At 42.4% G+C, this 16537-nt stretch overlaps 1 protein-coding gene across 3 annotated transcripts; it reads right to left on the reverse strand.

Annotated features, from left to right (window-relative positions):
* Window positions 1–129: 129 nt before the first annotated feature.
* Window positions 130–16419, reverse strand: atg2b (autophagy related 2B). 3 transcript variants are annotated; one of them, XM_074660315.1, is made up of 43 exons: window positions 16325–16419; window positions 15138–15538; window positions 14868–15030; window positions 14559–14711; window positions 14364–14466; window positions 13908–14070; window positions 13646–13825; window positions 13426–13522; window positions 13147–13311; window positions 12848–12999; window positions 12248–12359; window positions 11702–11945; window positions 11456–11618; window positions 11216–11308; window positions 10919–11107; window positions 10421–10694; window positions 10222–10330; window positions 9941–10142; window positions 9254–9396; window positions 8782–8939; window positions 8465–8637; window positions 8219–8366; window positions 7901–8103; window positions 6585–6665; window positions 6350–6456; window positions 5714–5806; window positions 5538–5608; window positions 5372–5448; window positions 5114–5284; window positions 4885–5017; window positions 4600–4799; window positions 4290–4519; window positions 4084–4201; window positions 3719–3910; window positions 3540–3641; window positions 3368–3446; window positions 3061–3271; window positions 2902–2971; window positions 2735–2817; window positions 2471–2592; window positions 1764–1918; window positions 1529–1678; window positions 130–1444 (listed from the first exon to the last, which is right to left on the reverse strand). In XM_074660315.1, the coding sequence occupies exons 2-43, from the start codon at window positions 15297–15299 to the stop codon at window positions 1214–1216; spliced, it is 6225 nt and encodes a 2074-aa protein (XP_074516416.1). In that variant the 5' UTR covers window positions 15300–15538; window positions 16325–16419; the 3' UTR covers window positions 130–1213. The 3 variants fall into 3 exon arrangements, with proteins under 3 accessions (XP_074516416.1, XP_074516415.1, XP_074516417.1); XM_074660314.1 differs by having other exon boundaries at window positions 8219–8369; XM_074660316.1 differs by lacking the exons at window positions 13426–13522; window positions 13908–14070; window positions 14364–14466; ... (2 more) ...; window positions 15138–15538; window positions 16325–16419 and having other exon boundaries at window positions 8219–8369; window positions 13646–13756.
* Between the last annotated feature and the right edge of the window lie 118 nt (window positions 16420–16537).

The raw sequence follows: 16537 nt of genomic DNA on the forward strand, positions 1-16537 counted from the left end.
AAAAAAAACATGAAACATTAAATCAATCCATGGAAAGTTGAAAAAGATAGTTTTTCTTTTTCTCCCACAATCTAGTAAACCAAGTCCATCCAGTTATGAAAAGTAATAATCATACCCAACCACACTCTACTCTGGTGGATTTAACCGTTTTTATTTCCCTTTCATGCTTTTAATACAAATTCAACTGTACACTTATGTACAAGAAATAGTATCCTGTCCACATAAACAAGAAAATGGGCAAATCAAATGTCTGCAACACAACATATCATGCCAAATGTCAATATTCAAACATACACTTAAAAAAAAAAAAATCAATTGTGCAGGATATTAAGACTTTCTTTCAAGATTTTGAGTAAATACAGTTTTTCTTGTACAAGTTTGTGTCAACAATTTAAAAATGTGAGCGGCAGACTGACACAATATATAACATTTGAAACTGTTTTCCAATTTTAAAAGCAGCTTTTCTGAGCAGCAGCTTTTGTGAAACTTACACAACATTGATCACGGCTCAAAATAAAATTGTGAAACTTTATAACAATTTGGGTATTCTTTCCATCGGTCATTCATTTGAGCTATAAGTAACTCTTAGAATCACTTAAAAGTGCTGATAACAGAACTTAACACAGCTGTAACACATTCAGTTTATACTTGTTCTCTAATATTTGCATTGTTACACATTAGGAATATTTACAGTAAATAGCCCACATACAGTACGTTATATAAATTAAGGGTCATTACACCTATAATATTAGTGTTTGTTGACACTAAAGTAGGATAGGAGAACGTAACCACACACAACTTGTAAACAGAGCTGCTTGAGAATGAAGCAAATGTTGCGCCTCATGAGACAACAGCCTATCTCTTCATTGTTATGATTTCATATTTATAATGCCGTGGTCTGTCCTCCAACAAAATATAATCCACATAAAGACAATATGTGGCTCACAAATGCATCACTCTTCATACATCCCTTTGATTAAACTAACAGTTAGACAATGCTGACAACCATGAAGGCACTGTGAGGGAACCGGTAAGCTGACAAGCTGAATCACAGTAGCTCAAATTGCCACGAGATGAACAGTATTTTATTTACACCAGGGCTGCATGTGCGCATCTGAGAGGTTCCTCTTCCTCTGAAGAAAGTTTCCAACACATTTTTTTTAGCGGTTGCTTCTGCACAGTCATGTTTTCAGGTACCGTATGGCAACAAGAATTACTCCTCGCCCTGCCTCCATTTCTGAGACTCCTCCTGGCGTGCATCCGGGTGAATCTGGTTCCTCATTCCACCCAAGACATTGGAGGTGGCTTCAGTGGCCATAATGAGTGGCTTTACCACTGCTGGTGGCAGCTGGCGGAGAACTCCACCCACCGCTCCCGTCATCCCACGCTGCTCGTGCTCCCGGGTGGCTGTGTCGTAGATGGTCAGTGCTGTGTCTGTGATGCCCTGTGGAGGAAAACAACAGAAAATACTCAGTTTCTTTCCATTTATGTAATCGAAGTGAAAATATTAAGCTTGAGGTTTGTTTACCTCTTTTACAACAGTATAGGCTTTGGCTACACCTTCTCTCAGGTCAACGGGCTGATGAGCCAGTCCGTAATGGGAGAACCGTTTTATTCTCTTTGTGTCTCTCTCATCAGGCACTGGAGACACCATGTCATAGGCCGTCTCAGCTGCTGCCTGAAAATGTCACACAACAATAGTTTAGTCCGATGCCTCATGAAGGTGTAAATAACTGTAAATAACGGTGGAAAGATGAGTTTACCTGGATGGTCCGCACCATCCTGTTGGTGAGCTCCAGAGCAGCCATAGCAGTAGAAGTTCCAAAGGAGGCGGTGCCGCGCTGAAACCCACGGACTATCCGACCATCTTTCCTGTACTGCTCAATCGGGAGCCAGACCAAGTCCCTGAATCCCTGAACTGAACAGAACATTCATCTTAAGAACGGGGAATACTGTACCTGAGAGATACACTTGAATCAGGAGGGGAGGCTCACACACTCTTTAAGTTACTTTCACAGCACTTTATTAATGAACTCATGAATTACATGTTGCCATAGCTTCAAAGAAACCGATTAAACTTCACTTTTAGCAACATAAATATTGGGAAACAAATCTGGTGCAGTTATGGCTTACATTGGGAAACGCTGAGAAGAAATATGTAAGGGTCAATGACCCGCTATCTGTACATTATGCTGCTTATTAAACTGAATATCTTTGAGTGGTGGACAAATCAAGACATTTGAGGATGTCATTTTGGCCTTTGGGAAACACTGATTGACATTTTTCACCATTTTCTGGCATTTTATAGACCAAACAACTCATCGAGTAATCGAGAAAATAATCGACAGATTAATCGACTATGAAAATAATCGTTAGTTGCAGGCCTACATTAAAGCACATTGTGAAATGTAAGTCCATCTGATAACACCAAAAAGCCTGTGACTATGTTCAGAGCATGTATTGTACTCACCTAGTTGTACCAGAGAGTGAATAGGTCCCACACCACCTAGTAGTCCTGGAAGCTGGTTCTTCTTTATGTCATTTAGCCACTCATTTATTGCATAGGAAAACAGCTTATCCACACCTAATAATCTGAAATACAGATGTATAGAGTGTTATCTTCCTAGGAAAGATTATTGGTTCTCTGCACTAATTAGCTCTATTACTTGCTTGAATCCAAGATATTATATAAGAAGCAACACAATCTGATATGATATTACTGAGATGAACATACCCTTGTCTATAGCACAAGCGCCTCAGTTTCAGCTCTGAACAATTGAGCTGTGTCAACCCAATAATGATCCCTGCAAATGTTCCCTGAAACAGAGAAGTCATAAAATCAGTCACAAAGCCCAAATTAAATAATGTGGAATTAATACACACCCCTCTTAGACCATGTACCTGCTCCATTGCAACATGTTTCCCGTGGTAATCCAAGCGAATGGGAACCTCAGAGGTAAAACGAAACTCCCTGTTAGGAAAAGAAAACGTTACCAAAACACAAACAAGTAATTCAATTATTTCTTCAAAGGGTGAAGAGTTTAGTTATTTAACGCTGACCTAAAGAAGATCGGTTGGTCTGTGAAGGAAGGAGCAGACGCTTCACTGTCAGTCACTTCCTCCCTGCCAGATGTGGAGAAGCCATTGTGGCTCAAACGTCTCTGAGCAGGCACTGAGATGATTGGGGCCGGGTCCTGGCTGCCGCCAGGGTGCTTGGAGAAGCTGCAGGAGATCTCTGGAGCAGATGCTTTTTTTGTGGAAACGCAGACAACTGCAAAACAAAATATGATCATATTAGGAGCCAGTATTTGAAAGCGAGGGTTATGTTAAATGATGTTTTAGTTTAAGACACTTGGATAAATTTTACCTTCTTGAGCAGGTGGTGAGAAAAACTCTACTTCAGTAGCAAGACTGGTGAAGAAGTCCTTCAAGAAGAACAGCGCATCCTTCATACAAACAAAAACAAGGCTGTCACTTAAATGTTACTGAGGATGCTGATACATATCTTCGACACAATAATCTGTAATAGAGTCTTTTACCTGATCGATATTGAGGCGAAGAGGCATCAGGGAAACACGCAAACAGCACTCCTGGGGAGCCTGGCCCGACTCAGGACACATGTGCAGTGCCTTAACTGTCAACTAAGACCAAAAGCACACAATACGTTAAACAAGGCCCAGACTTGACTGGCTTAATGTGAGTGTTTTTCCTTCCTCACCATGTTAGAATGGGCTTTTCTGGGCATTTCCTTGCTAGAATACAAGTAGAGGAACTTGTTCATCTGTGAGGTAGCCAGTCTGTCTCGAATCTCCAAGTCCTGCACGATAAACACCTGCCGGGAGACAGGCTGATCCGTTGCTGGCCCACAAGCCACCTGGGTCTGTGGGTACACCTCATGCTGAAATCTCACCTAGGGAAAAGGTAAAAGAAAAGCTGGTGAATGGTGGAGAAATGACCGCAGGTATTTATATGATCTGTCTGAGAGTACTAAATCCCTGTTTCCACCGCAGGAACTTTCCCCCGGAACTACGAGCCTTTTGAGGAAGTCATTGCGTTTCGACTGCAGGGAAGCATGAACTTTACCTTGCTGAGCTGTATCTCCATCAGGACGTCAGGGTTCCTTCCTCTTCCACCTCCTGCCCGTCCCGAAGCCTTGGCCTGCCTGACTGGAGTTTGAGAGGGCGAGCTATGGGGTGTAGACCTGCAAGGTGGAGAAAAATTAAACAAGTCTGTTTCCCTTTTAGCACATTTAAAACAGTGTGTTCACAGTTACATAGTTAAAGGCTCACCCTCGGCTTCTAGCAGGAGAGGCTGTGAAATTGGCACTCCCAAAGTCCTTCCCACCATAGAGGTGCCAAATGACAGAGATCTCCTTGATGAGGTAGCGAACCTCCGGGATGGGAAAGTTCATGGCCCCACTCCTGGAATCGCTCCCATCTAGAGGCTGACTGAAGTAATCATCTTTGATTTCCACAGGATCTGAGGTAAGCTGCTTTACCACTGGCTCCTGATCAAGATCCTGAAACACATACTGCTTTCAGTGAGCCAACACAGATTTTCAGCCTCATAACTGTGTGAACAAGTTCAGTATATCCTGACCTCTCCTCTGGAACCTGGTGTCTCCAGGATACAAAAGTCGTCCGTCTCTTGAGCCAGGCTAGGGACAGGAGTGATGAGAGGAGAGTGAAGCATGGGGTAAGTGGGGCTTGAGTCTTGGTTAAAATTCCCACTCTCATCCGGGAACAAGAATAGGTCTGAGTGAGGAGGGTCATGGTCTTGATTCCGCTCCTCGTGTGCACCTATAGATGTGTGAAGTAGAAAATCTAGTTAAGTTATGTCATCGATGGAGCTACCACCTTAATGTTTACTGAACAAAGTCTTCACCATTCAGCTGCAGCCCTGGTGCATGCTGCCCATCAGTCTCCTCCATAGCTTCACTCATCAGATCCTGCAACATCTGCTGCTCAGTCTCAGCGAGCAACGGCATCTGAGATGTGGGCCGGCTAGGAAACTCCGCCTGTACAAAAATACAAACTAAGCATGCGGGACCAGTAGAGTTTTTCAATGCTATTGTAGCTACGTAACACTGGCTCGTGTTGGCGTCCCTGCTGACCTTGGTTCTTTGTGTAGTGCTGCTGTGCTTGGCCACTGGTTCTGCAGGAGGCAGTAAGTCTCCGTAGCTGGCGACATACTGGATAAGGTTCATGAGGGCGGCGCAGGAGTCCGAACACGTTCTGATGTGAATAACGTCGCTGGAACAGCGCAGCTCAAATCTGGGCTCCGACTATCACCCAAGAGACAGTGAAAGATGATGTGCACATTTTTAAACTTTATTTTCGAGACATAAATGTCATTTAGAGACAACTCTTACCAACTTTCCATCCACTCCAGGTTTGACAGCTGTGATCCTCAGCTCCAATGTTCCCATGTCTACCACTTGGACATAGTCTGTGACAAAAAACAAAAGCGAACATTGGTCAAAGCGGCATTTAAACATTTCAAGAACTTTGTTAAAATCATCACTGAAGTCAACTTACCTCGCGCTAGATTGACAGAGACGGCATTACTCTTGTCTGAGAGGAACAGAGCCGCTTCGTCCAAAATGATCCTGTACACAACATATTATACTCAGCAAAAACAACTTGTATATGTGTATGAAATGTATAGAACATCTCTCAATTTTGTATCAGCAAAACCAGTAGCCCGATCATACCTGAGTGTTGAGGAAGAGTGGTCTAAAGAGACACTGCTGGAGATGCTGAAAGTCTCTACAACCAACAGTGATCTGAGTGGCAGGTAAAGGGGTCTGTCAAGAGAAAAACTAATTAGAATACTGTATTGTCCAAACATGTTTTTGCAATGGATTGTCAGAGTTGTATTAACAAAATTCAGAAATAAACTCTGTTTAAAAAAAAAAAAAAAAAAAGAATACTGTTGGCAGTTTAAAACCTTATTTACTTATGATAATGTTATACTGAGCTTGTCTATTTCTGCCTCTCATGGAATCCAGCCTTCGGCTAGCTCTAAGCCAGTGTTGTCAGAAGCAAAGTCATGGAGTTCAGCCTTAAACTATTAATTCCTAACATACAGAGGCAGAAAGAGACACTCTAGACATGAAGTTTTGCATCTACAGATAAAACAGGGTGTGTGAGGACACCTGCCAAGGGTTTAAGTTCTTTGTTTAAGTATCTTTATGTGAACTTTGTTTACTCTCTCTCTTGCCAGCCAGCTGCAAAGGTGAACCTTATTAACTGCAATACAACTTTATAACTCTAAGGACAAGCTTTCTCTTACACACACAGATAACAAATAACTCATTATTTAGTGGGCAGTCTGAAGTCTATTTTACCTGTAGTCCAGAGAGCAGCTCCACAGGTGTAAATGTAGAATGGTGACAGACGTAGGAGGGGCGTAACCCAACACAGGCTCATCAGAAACATTCAGGAAGTCAACAATCTGTTGTACATAAATTGGTATTAAGATTACAAGTGTATGATTTTATGTAATGCTCTCTGAACATTTGTGTGAAGGCAAAAGAATAAAAGAGATTGTGTAGAAACAGTCGCAGCTCCATTTTGGCCTACCTGGTCATACCAGCCCAGACTGGGAGGCACCACTCTGTGCTGGAGTGTGGCTCCTCTCACTCCAACTGCAACCAGAAACTCCTGCATAAAAAGGCACACATCACCACAGTGAGGAGAAAACAAAAAACGAGCTTACTGATGTACTTCAAACACCAGTTCTGTCAAATAAGGGAAACACTGACTGAATGAAACAGATGCTACTGCACAGGTGTCATTTCAGGAATAATTCAATAATCAACGTCAATAATCATGTCCGGTGTTTCCCAGCATAAAAAATGTTGACTCAGCGGCCCATTATTCCACTACTCTGGTATGGGTGTGAGAACTCAACAGGCCTCACTTAGAAAACATGGGTATATTTACCATGTCCTTACATATAAAGGTCAGGGTTTGGGTTGGACCATCAGTTAAGAAAAATAATTCAGTTTGACAATAGCCCCATCTACAGGAAAAAAGACCGTCTCATGCAGCATTTCCACTGCGAGGTACGGCACGGCTCTACTCTAATCGCTTTGTTCTTTTTTTGGTTTTCCATTAGCAAAAGTTTTGGATAGCATCTGGTACTTTTGTTTGATACCACCTCGAAGTTCTAAGCGAACTGAGCCGATGCTAGAAGGTGGAGTTAAAACACTGTAAAGCACTGATTGGTCAGAGAGAATCGTCACCACTAGAATTGTCACTTGCAAGGGACATCCTGCACAAACCTGCCATTTTTACGAAGCCAAGCTACCGTCAATAGCAGCCGCAATTTTTCTATTCGCTTGACAGAGATTTTTTAAAAATGTCACGCCGAAAAACGATGCTGTACAATTGACGAAGTGCAGACGTTCCTCTGTTTGGTTGCCTATGAAAGGATTCGACGAGTGTTGCGATCAGCTGTGAATCCTGCCTACATTGAGGGGGTACAATCCCGTAAACGAAATAGGACCTGGTACCAAAAGTGGCAGTGGAAATGAGGCATTAGTCCATCTTGTAAACACTAAACCACCTTCCATCCTAACCTGGGGTTAGAATCCCTCCAGGGGGTAAAGGAGTCACAAGTTGATTAACAGGATAATAAAAATTCTACTACACAAAATTCTGTAGTTTTTCCTGATTTATCTATAATCTTTGTTTTTTTTTCTTGTGAAATACTACTGGGTAGTTTCACATCTTTAGGCCTCTAACAACTATTCAAATGGTAACAATCTGAAAATCGCTCTATGAAACTGCTCACAACTCATTGACAGCTCAACAGACGAAGAATACCAAGGTGATCTTAAGCTGTTCTGCCAGCCAGCCTGGCCTTTTACCTGTCAGTGTTTTGAGTAATCTACCTTGACATTGCGTTCCGCATTCTGTGATGAGATTTTGACGGCAACAGACACCATGCTGCGGGCCTCCAGACCAATTCCCTCAGAGGGTGTTGAGGATCTCTCAGGAGGCGTCTCGGACTGGTAGATGGTTGGCTCTAACCAGTGGGGATGTGTCCTGCATGGCAACTTGACATCTGACACAGAGGTGCCTCCCTCCACAAGTCCTGAGCAGAATAACAGAGCGAGACATCAGTGAAAGGGGCACAAGATCACATTATCACCAAATATCACATGCAAACAACAGCATGAGAATATGGTGAATATTTGCAGTTGGTTTACCTTGATGATACATGCAGATATTACTGGTGTGGAAGCAGATGTAGTGTTGGTCTTTATAGCCTTCGTATTGCGTCACACTGAACAGCACCGCATTTTTCACCTCAAGCCAGAACTCGCCATGTTTGTTTTTCAGGACAGTTTTATCCTCCTTCTGGGAGAAAGATGGAAACTCAATCCCACTATCTATAAAACAAGATATTAGGAATGTCTGAATAAACTGACATATCAAAAAGGATGTGAGTTTACCTTAGCATTAGTTTGAAGAGCCACCAGACCATGATTGACACTGATGATGACAGAGAACAGACTCTGGGAGGTCTTGCTCTGGGCTTTGGGCTTTTTCTTCTTGCGTGACCTGGGGCCCAGGTCAGATGAAGGACAGTAATAGTGCATGGTCTCCTCCTCTGAGCCACTGTCCTCTGTAAGCACAACACAAAGCATGTGTATGAAGTGACGAGCTGCTGGTTGTTTAAACATTAGACATTTCTACTACAATTCTAAGAGTTTGACCCGATGCAAATTCATGGGAAATGTTTTTTTGTTTTTGTTTTTTGTCGTCTCACCCTCCGGACCAGTAGAGCGGAACTGGCTGAAGCTGTCCTTGGAGTAAGTGTTGATCAACTGACTGGCGACAGAGAGTCCAACTCCATACGGCATGCTTTCCACCGTCTCCACTGGAGATGGAGCAGTGGGCTCCCACAGCAGCAGGTCATTGTTTATCCTAAAATATTGAGAATATACATTTTATGTATGGAACTGGTAGGGGTTAAGTATCTTATCATATCTTCCATGGGTATGACTTAATTTTGACAGTCAATCATTTTCAACATTTTAGCCGGCTGTCAACAAGACTTGTCTCAACCTAAATATAACATCTATTCTAACAAGAAAACCGCTTCAACTAATTAACTGTTGATTTTCAGCTGCTATAAAACACATTTCTACATGAAAAAAAGTTTCAGATTCTTCTGTATAACTCAAACTTTTTAACAAACTTGTTCTGCCATTTTGCATCATATATTTCAAATTCAGTACCTGTTGTGTAGTTTTTCATAAAATGCCTTGCTGGGGAGCACTAATTGCACATTGGGGAAACACAACTCAAGGATGAAGCGAGAGTTGTTCATAGTTTTTTCCTGGAACTCTGTCATCTCAGCAACATCACCAGGGATGACCATCTGGAGTAAAAAACAAAACAAAAAGATTTTCTAAACATGGGCTCGTCACCACCTGCTGTTAACGGGTTAGGTATGCAAAGCAGTGCTCATGTTGCTGTTTGCATAATGATGCATCCCGTCATACAATATAATGCATCAGCCAGATGCAAAACCTCGCTTCTGAATGCAAATGCATCCATCTGCACAAACTAATGGACCAATGCCATCATCAGAACTGTAGCAACAATTCTTTAATTAAGCAAATTTAAAAAGGAACTACTCAAAATATATGGAAATATGTGTGCTGCAATATTTTTTTATAGTGTAATTGAAGGTTTGGGGTGTTTTACCAATATATCTCTCATTGCATATCTGTGCAATGATAACATGAGATTGACAAGTTGTAAAGAGAGCAAACTAACATAAAACAATCATGTGGTATTCATACACCTGGATAGTTTCTAAGCCAATATATTTAGCAGTTGCTTTAGGTGCTTTAACACTAAGAAATATAAAAATACATATTTATATTTTTGCTGAATGTGACCCTTTGGCTGTAACCCACCTCTTCATTCTCATACATAACCCTTCGTGACGAAAAGGGTGATGGCTCTGGTTTCCCAAAGTCACACACATCCTTCAGTGAATGGGCAGCCCCTTCCTCCTCTTCCTCTTCAAGGGAATGATCCTCAGCGCCTTCGTCATCTTCAGCCGTCACCCGCTCAAGGATCGAGTGGACTGCAGTGGGGTTCATCTTCAGCACAACCCTGCTCACAGAGATTGAATATCACTGAGAGGTGTTCCTTGAATGGACAGATCAGTTTGAGGCTGGTTAGGTAAACTTACCTCGGCCAATCAAATTTGACACTTTCAGATGTCGTCATGTCTCCGTCCATGGTGTGGGACACTCTGAGGAACCGGGCAGCTGGTTGATCCGGCTCCTCCTGAAACTTCCCTGTGCAAAGCAGAAAGATAAAAAGCAGTTAGAGGGATACAAAAAATCTTCAGAGGGAGCTTTAGATGTGTTTTCTTTTCAACCACGTACCAATAAGCTCCCTGAAAGTGAGCTCCATTTTTGTTTGGTCAGGAGAACTGCCTCCCATGAACTCTGTCTTCACTTCCAGGTCTTCCAGCTCCAGGTAGAGTACTTCCTTCTGCAGGGACTTCTTGAACCAGGGGCCCCTCTCCTGATCTGAGCGCAGGTCAGGGATGGGGAAGCGGATCGCAAGGCCCAGCAACGGGGCATTGACAGTCAGCGTTACATGACAGTTGGTGGGAGTATGGCTGTCATCGAGGAAAACCTCTGTAAAGGCCTTATGCTGTGAAATGAGTTTAAAGAGACAGAGAATTAGATAAAAGGTATGTTAGGTAGCCTATACATATGCAACTGTTTTATCTTTTTAATCCAAGTTGAAGACAGCTGAGATTTACGTGATCAGGTGTGACAGTAGGCTACAATAATCATTATCATTGTGACATAAAATAATATCTGAGATAGTCCTAGTTATAAATATTCAATTAGTAGTTCTTGGGCTGCCCTTACCAAGCTGACGTGCTTATTATAGGATGTGTACATGTGGGATGCCATCAACTCTGTGGTGGCCAGCTTCTGAGGTTGTAGCAATGAGTTGAGGCGGTCTACGATGCTGATGTCCAGCTCAGAGCGCACGGGGCCCAGCTCCACCTGGATCTCAGCTTTCCTGGGAATGGTGCTAAGGCGAACCTGGCCGCCCTGCACAGAGAACCCAAAGTTTGACTGAGTAGAAGTTGTACAATGACGTAGATAATGCTTTTGAGTGTTAGTGCTGTGGTTTCATATTGGACTAATAAATGCGGTTACCTGAGGGCCTCTGCGCTCAGCCTGTTTGTAAAGCAGGTGAAGGCAGGTGGTGAGTGATGCATCAGCACTGGCTGTGGTGTCAAATGTCAGGAGCTGAGGTGTGACAGAAAAACTAGTGAGAAACACTCTTAATGTCATGCCAGCTGTAACTTTCAGGCGTCCTGAATGTATATGCAGTGTTTAATCGACCGAAGCTCAGTGCAGTGCAAAATGTGCTTAGATCAGGCTTGAAACTCTAACCTCAGTGTACTGAATGCCTCTTTGGGAGCCACCACTGACAGCCTCAGAGGGGAAGAGGCACTCCAGAAACTCCATCTGGTTAAGGGAGACGTCAGTACTGAAACTCCGCAGGCTGGATCCCTGACAGTGCTCATAGCTGATCTTCAGGCCCTGGCCCACAAACCTGCAAATAGAAGCCCAGATCAGCCAGGCATCAAATCAAGTATAACCTTGCACAAAAGGAATTAGTGAAAATGAAAAGTGTACCTGAGATGATCATGGGGGCAAGCCTGGTTAAACACTGTCCGAGACTGAAGGAAAGCAGCTGGGTCGAGCTGGCCTGGGCCCACCATGCTGAAGAAGTGTGCAGCCATGGGCCCGAGGGGACTGGGAGCAGCATCTGGCGGTGGCAGCGGGTCAATGTGGAGGACGGAGAGAGCCAGGCTACTCAATGTCAACCTTAACACCAGTTCTGGCCTCGACTCATCACCGTGGGTTTTGGATGGATGGGCTGAAATAACAATAGCAGGTATACATACAGATACTAAATTTACAATGGAGTGAAATGATAACCATGTGCAACGAAGGGCTGAGTGTTACTGTGTTTTCATAGAGACAAGCACTTTTCACTGATTATCATATCTACAACCACAGATAAAGGTATATAAGATAATGCTGATGTAATCTCAGCTTGGAAAGAAAAGCTGCAAATGCCTTTCCCTCTCTCAAGGACATGCCCACAGAGGGACTAGTATTTAATAGCTTAATGTAGTTAAAGTATATAAAAATATACAGATATATTGTGATACTTACAAGTCTGTCTCAGTAATTTTTGAGGGAGATGTGAATCCCGCGAGTGGACGGGAGTTTCATTAGTCTGCTTCTCTCTTTGTCGTGGTACATCCATGTAATCATCCCACAGAGCCTACAAACACAGATATGATGCCAGATAATGTAACAACAGTAGAGCTGCAAAAGATAATTAATCCATTAGTTGTCAACTTTTAAATTAATCACCAACTATTTTGATAATCGATTTATCGGTTTGAGTAAAAAAAAGTTTAAATTCTTGCTCCTTTAATGTGAGTATTTTCTGGTTTCTTTACTCCTCTATGACAGTAAACTGAATATCTTTGAGTTGTGGGAAAAACAAGACTTTGGAGGACGTCATCTTGGGCTTTGGGAAACACTGATTGACATTTTTCACCATTTTCTAACATTTTCTAGACCAAACAACTAATCGATTAATCGAGAAAATAATAAAAATAATTGTTAGTTGCAGCCCTAAACAACAGCAGTTCATTTGGGAGAATTTTACCACACAAAATAAAAACTCCCACAAATCATTTACATATCTCCTAATTCACTATCTAATATGTCTTTATGACTGCAGTCAAAGAGATGAAGACTTACTGTTGCATTTCCAGAGGGAGATTCTCCTGGCGAGGCAGAGTAATTGCTATTCAGTGACAAATCCAAGTCAACGGTGGGTGGTTCACCCAGAGGAGGAAGGGATGACAAGCTGTGAGACATGTCCATGTCTGCCATGGAGAAGAACACATCATCTATACCAACCACAGATGGGTTGTTAAAAAAATAAATAAAGGCAAGGACAAAGAAAGAAGACATTTCATTAGATAGACGCAACCATGACATCTGGTTTCTCTGAATGGTCAGGGGTTAGGGGTTAGGGGTCGGCGTTTCAGTCCAACCTCGACTAGACACAGTTCTGGTGGTCTGGCTCTCAAAGAGGTCAGGGTCCGTTCCCGGCACAGCGGTATCCTTCTTCAGACAGCGGTTCAGTTCCATATGGAGCCGATACTCATCCTCTTGCTGTATGGGTCGGCTCTTTCTATCCTTAGCCCATTCCTGTGCACCTTCACACAAAGAACAAGAAATACTCTATTCACTCTACCTCCTAGTAACTCATGATATTATTACCCTGTTTGATCCAAATGTTCTCCATCATCTATCAACAGAGGGGTGCTCACTTCCACCAGAGAAAGCTCCACACAAGTCCAGAAGAAGATGAACTTGCCGTGGGGACAGCAGAATAATAAGTGTATCAATATGTCCAACAACATCCAGCTGAAAAGCAAAGCATGTAAAACACCCTGGTTAATAGCAATTACCCCTAGTTCATAATATTTATATAAATATATATATATATATATATATATAATATTTTGTAATTAAGACTGCTTAGTTTACCTTTGCTCCAGGCATAGCCAAGTTGTTTTTCAGAGTGAGGGACAACTCGATTTTACCACCGAGGCTCCCGACCTGCACAGGTTCAAAGGGTGTTGTAGAGGATACAGGCTCTGTAAACTGGGGATGAGGCTCACATATTATTTTGGGATTCCAGCTAGGGGAGAGCTTTGGCTCAGTTTCCTGCAAAATAAAGAGATATATATTTATTAAAAGGCTGATACATACATACACTTTCATGCCAAATTCCAAAGACTACACCAACCGTTGCAGTGGGGGAAGATTTACAACCAGCACGGGACACATCTGAGAACTCATCCCAGAATACGGTGATGCCTTCCATCTGCAAGTTTTTATGTGCAAATGTGGTCGGCTGGTGCACATTAACACTTGAACTCTCCTCGCCCGTTTCATCGCAGTAAACAATCCTGAAAGCAACCGCAGAACACAATTAGCTTGAGAAGGACCTGCGGTATGACAGTGTAAGTAATGCATCACATGTACTACATATTAGGGACCTCTACATTTAGCTACAGCCTTTTTTCTATCCACAGCTACATTTAAAAAAATATCCATAAGTATTTTGTCTTCTTCCCCTTATCTATGTGGCTTCCTTTCTGACTGATTATAGATTTCAGATTTAAGAAATTAAATCAATAATGACTAGATTCTGATGTTGAAAAATATTAAGAATAGTTTCCCATTGACTGTCCAAACTTACTTTCTTATTCGAACCTCCAGGGCGATTCCAGTTTTAGAATTTTCTGGAATGTGTTCGACTCTGAGAACCGTATCCAAAAACGTCACTTTAACTCTTCTCAGAACTGCAAGACAGGAAATTAAAAGAAATTACTTTACACAATACTAGGTTGGTTAACCTTTTTAAATGTTGCCCAACAGTATAGACATAATGTACCTGTCTCTATCGTTTCTGCAAACTTCTCTAATCCTTCAAATGGCTGGAAGCTCTCTCCCATATCGTCGGTGAGTTTCTGGCTGAGACATTCTTTGGCGAGCTGCATGCTGCTCGTCATGAAACTGGACCAGTACATGGGCTCAGTGCCAGATGCTGAAGGAACAGCCAGCGGTGACACAGTCATTGACTTTTCAGTAAAATCAGTTGTCAAGTTTTTAACATGTTACAAAATGACGACACATTTCCATCTACCTAAAACCGTTTTCAAAGATGGTGTTGTAGTGGCGACATAATGAAGCCGGTCCTTACCCACTCTTGGTCTTGGTCTGAGCACCATCTCCAAACCCTTGACCTCTAAGGCACAGTTTTCATGCAGTAGGGCTGCCCATGGAACGGTTAGAGAGATTGTCTGAATGAACCCTGCGATGACCTCAAAAGGGGCATCTGCCGTCTCCAGGAGCTCGTTGAGTGACTGAAGAACAAGAAATAATGCTGAAACATCTCTCAGTTCATACAGATTCGGTTTTTCAAATCACACATCTACAACTTTGTGTCACAAAGGTAACACAATACACGTACCCATTTATCCAATGGCACTTGTGCAAGTGATCCGGTGCCTTGATAGAGGTCTAAACTGAGCTGATCCAAGCTCAGCTTCTCCTGCAGAAAGTTGCCAAGGTACCGATGAAGGAGGTACCTACAGGCCCGCTTCTTGATGGACTCCGAGAATGGCCAAGGCATCTTAAACTCAATAGGTGAACAGTGCACAGGTGAAATGAAAGGGGATCAACCAAGGAATGCTTATAGCTACTCAAGACAGCTATGAATCAATCACTGGTGTTACAGTTGTGTGTCATCCTGTCGATTTAAAGACATTGGCAAGTGGTGAGTTCAAACACCCTTCACATCCCAAGATCAGGGACACTTTGGAGGATGTGTTGACACTCAGGGAGATGTGGTCCGACTCCAGTTTGTGGCTCCTATAGAAGGACACACATATGGGTGTAATATGACACTTAACACAACATGAGACTGATATACGCACTGTCACTGACCTAGCACTTTTTAAATCTAAACTCAAGACTTTTTTATTTAGATTGGCTTTTAATACCTAGTGCTTTTTATGCACCTTTTTATGATATGTTATGTTTTTATTCCTGTTATTTCTTGATGTTATTGTAAAGGGATATATAAATAAATGTTGATTGATTGATTGATGAGACTTGACACACAATGTTTACAACACAACAAGCTTCATTAATGCGTCAGTTTAAGACAGAGACAGCTTTAAATGGCTCCTGAGTAGCATTATAAATATAGTGCAGCATTAAATGTCCAGATAGATGTCTAGTGTTATTGAGTAGAGCAAGTGTAAACAAGCCTTGCGAAATCACTGTTAGCATGCCAAAGACTAGCTACCTTTAGCTGTGTTTACTAAAAATACAGCTGTCATGGCAGTCAGGAGAGACAGGAGTTGATCTAGCTAGACAAAGACATGTAATTCAGCTAACTACCCGGCTACCAAGGCTAGCGACGTTTAGCTACAGCCTAATGAACCTCCTCCTGTCTGCAGTGAGGACAACATTAGCATAGCCGGCTAACGTCAGGCTAGCTGGCTAAGCTAACTCTTAAAAACACAACATTAATCTCAAGTTATCTATCTATCTATGTGAGATGTACACTGACAAGAAAACACTCTGCACATATACACAGGAGTATATACCAGAGAATAGAGTTGGAGATGTTAGTGCAGCTGTTTAAATTACCTTGTGTCTGAGTTGTTTACAAACACTTTCATGACTCCGCACCAATCTGAGTGAGACCAACATGAGCAGACACACGACCCGGGGAGGGATTTAGAAGTGGGCCGTCACGAACGAGCCTGCTCAAAGAGCCGGCTCTTTTAAGTGAACGATAAGAGCCGTTTTTTTTTCTTCTTTTTTTTATTAAAGGGTCTGTTTGTAAGAATCAGAAATGCT

This window comes from Sebastes fasciatus, chromosome 15 (genome assembly GCF_043250625.1).
Source record: "Sebastes fasciatus isolate fSebFas1 chromosome 15, fSebFas1.pri, whole genome shotgun sequence".
Lineage (NCBI taxonomy): Eukaryota > Metazoa > Chordata > Actinopteri > Perciformes > Sebastidae > Sebastes > Sebastes fasciatus.

Coding starts and splice junctions, on each gene's coding strand:
- atg2b (XM_074660314.1), bottom strand. CDS start 15,299: ATGCCTTGGCCATTCTCGGAGTCCATCAAGAAGCGGGCCTGTAGGTAC. Junction 14,467..14,558: donor TGCAGAAACGATAGAGACAG/GTACATTATGTC, acceptor CCTGTCTTGCAG/TTCTGAGAAGAGTTAAAGTG. Junction 12,360..12,847: donor CTCCCTCTGGAAATGCAACA/GTAAGTCTTCAT, acceptor CTGTGTTTGTAG/GCTCTGTGGGATGATTACAT.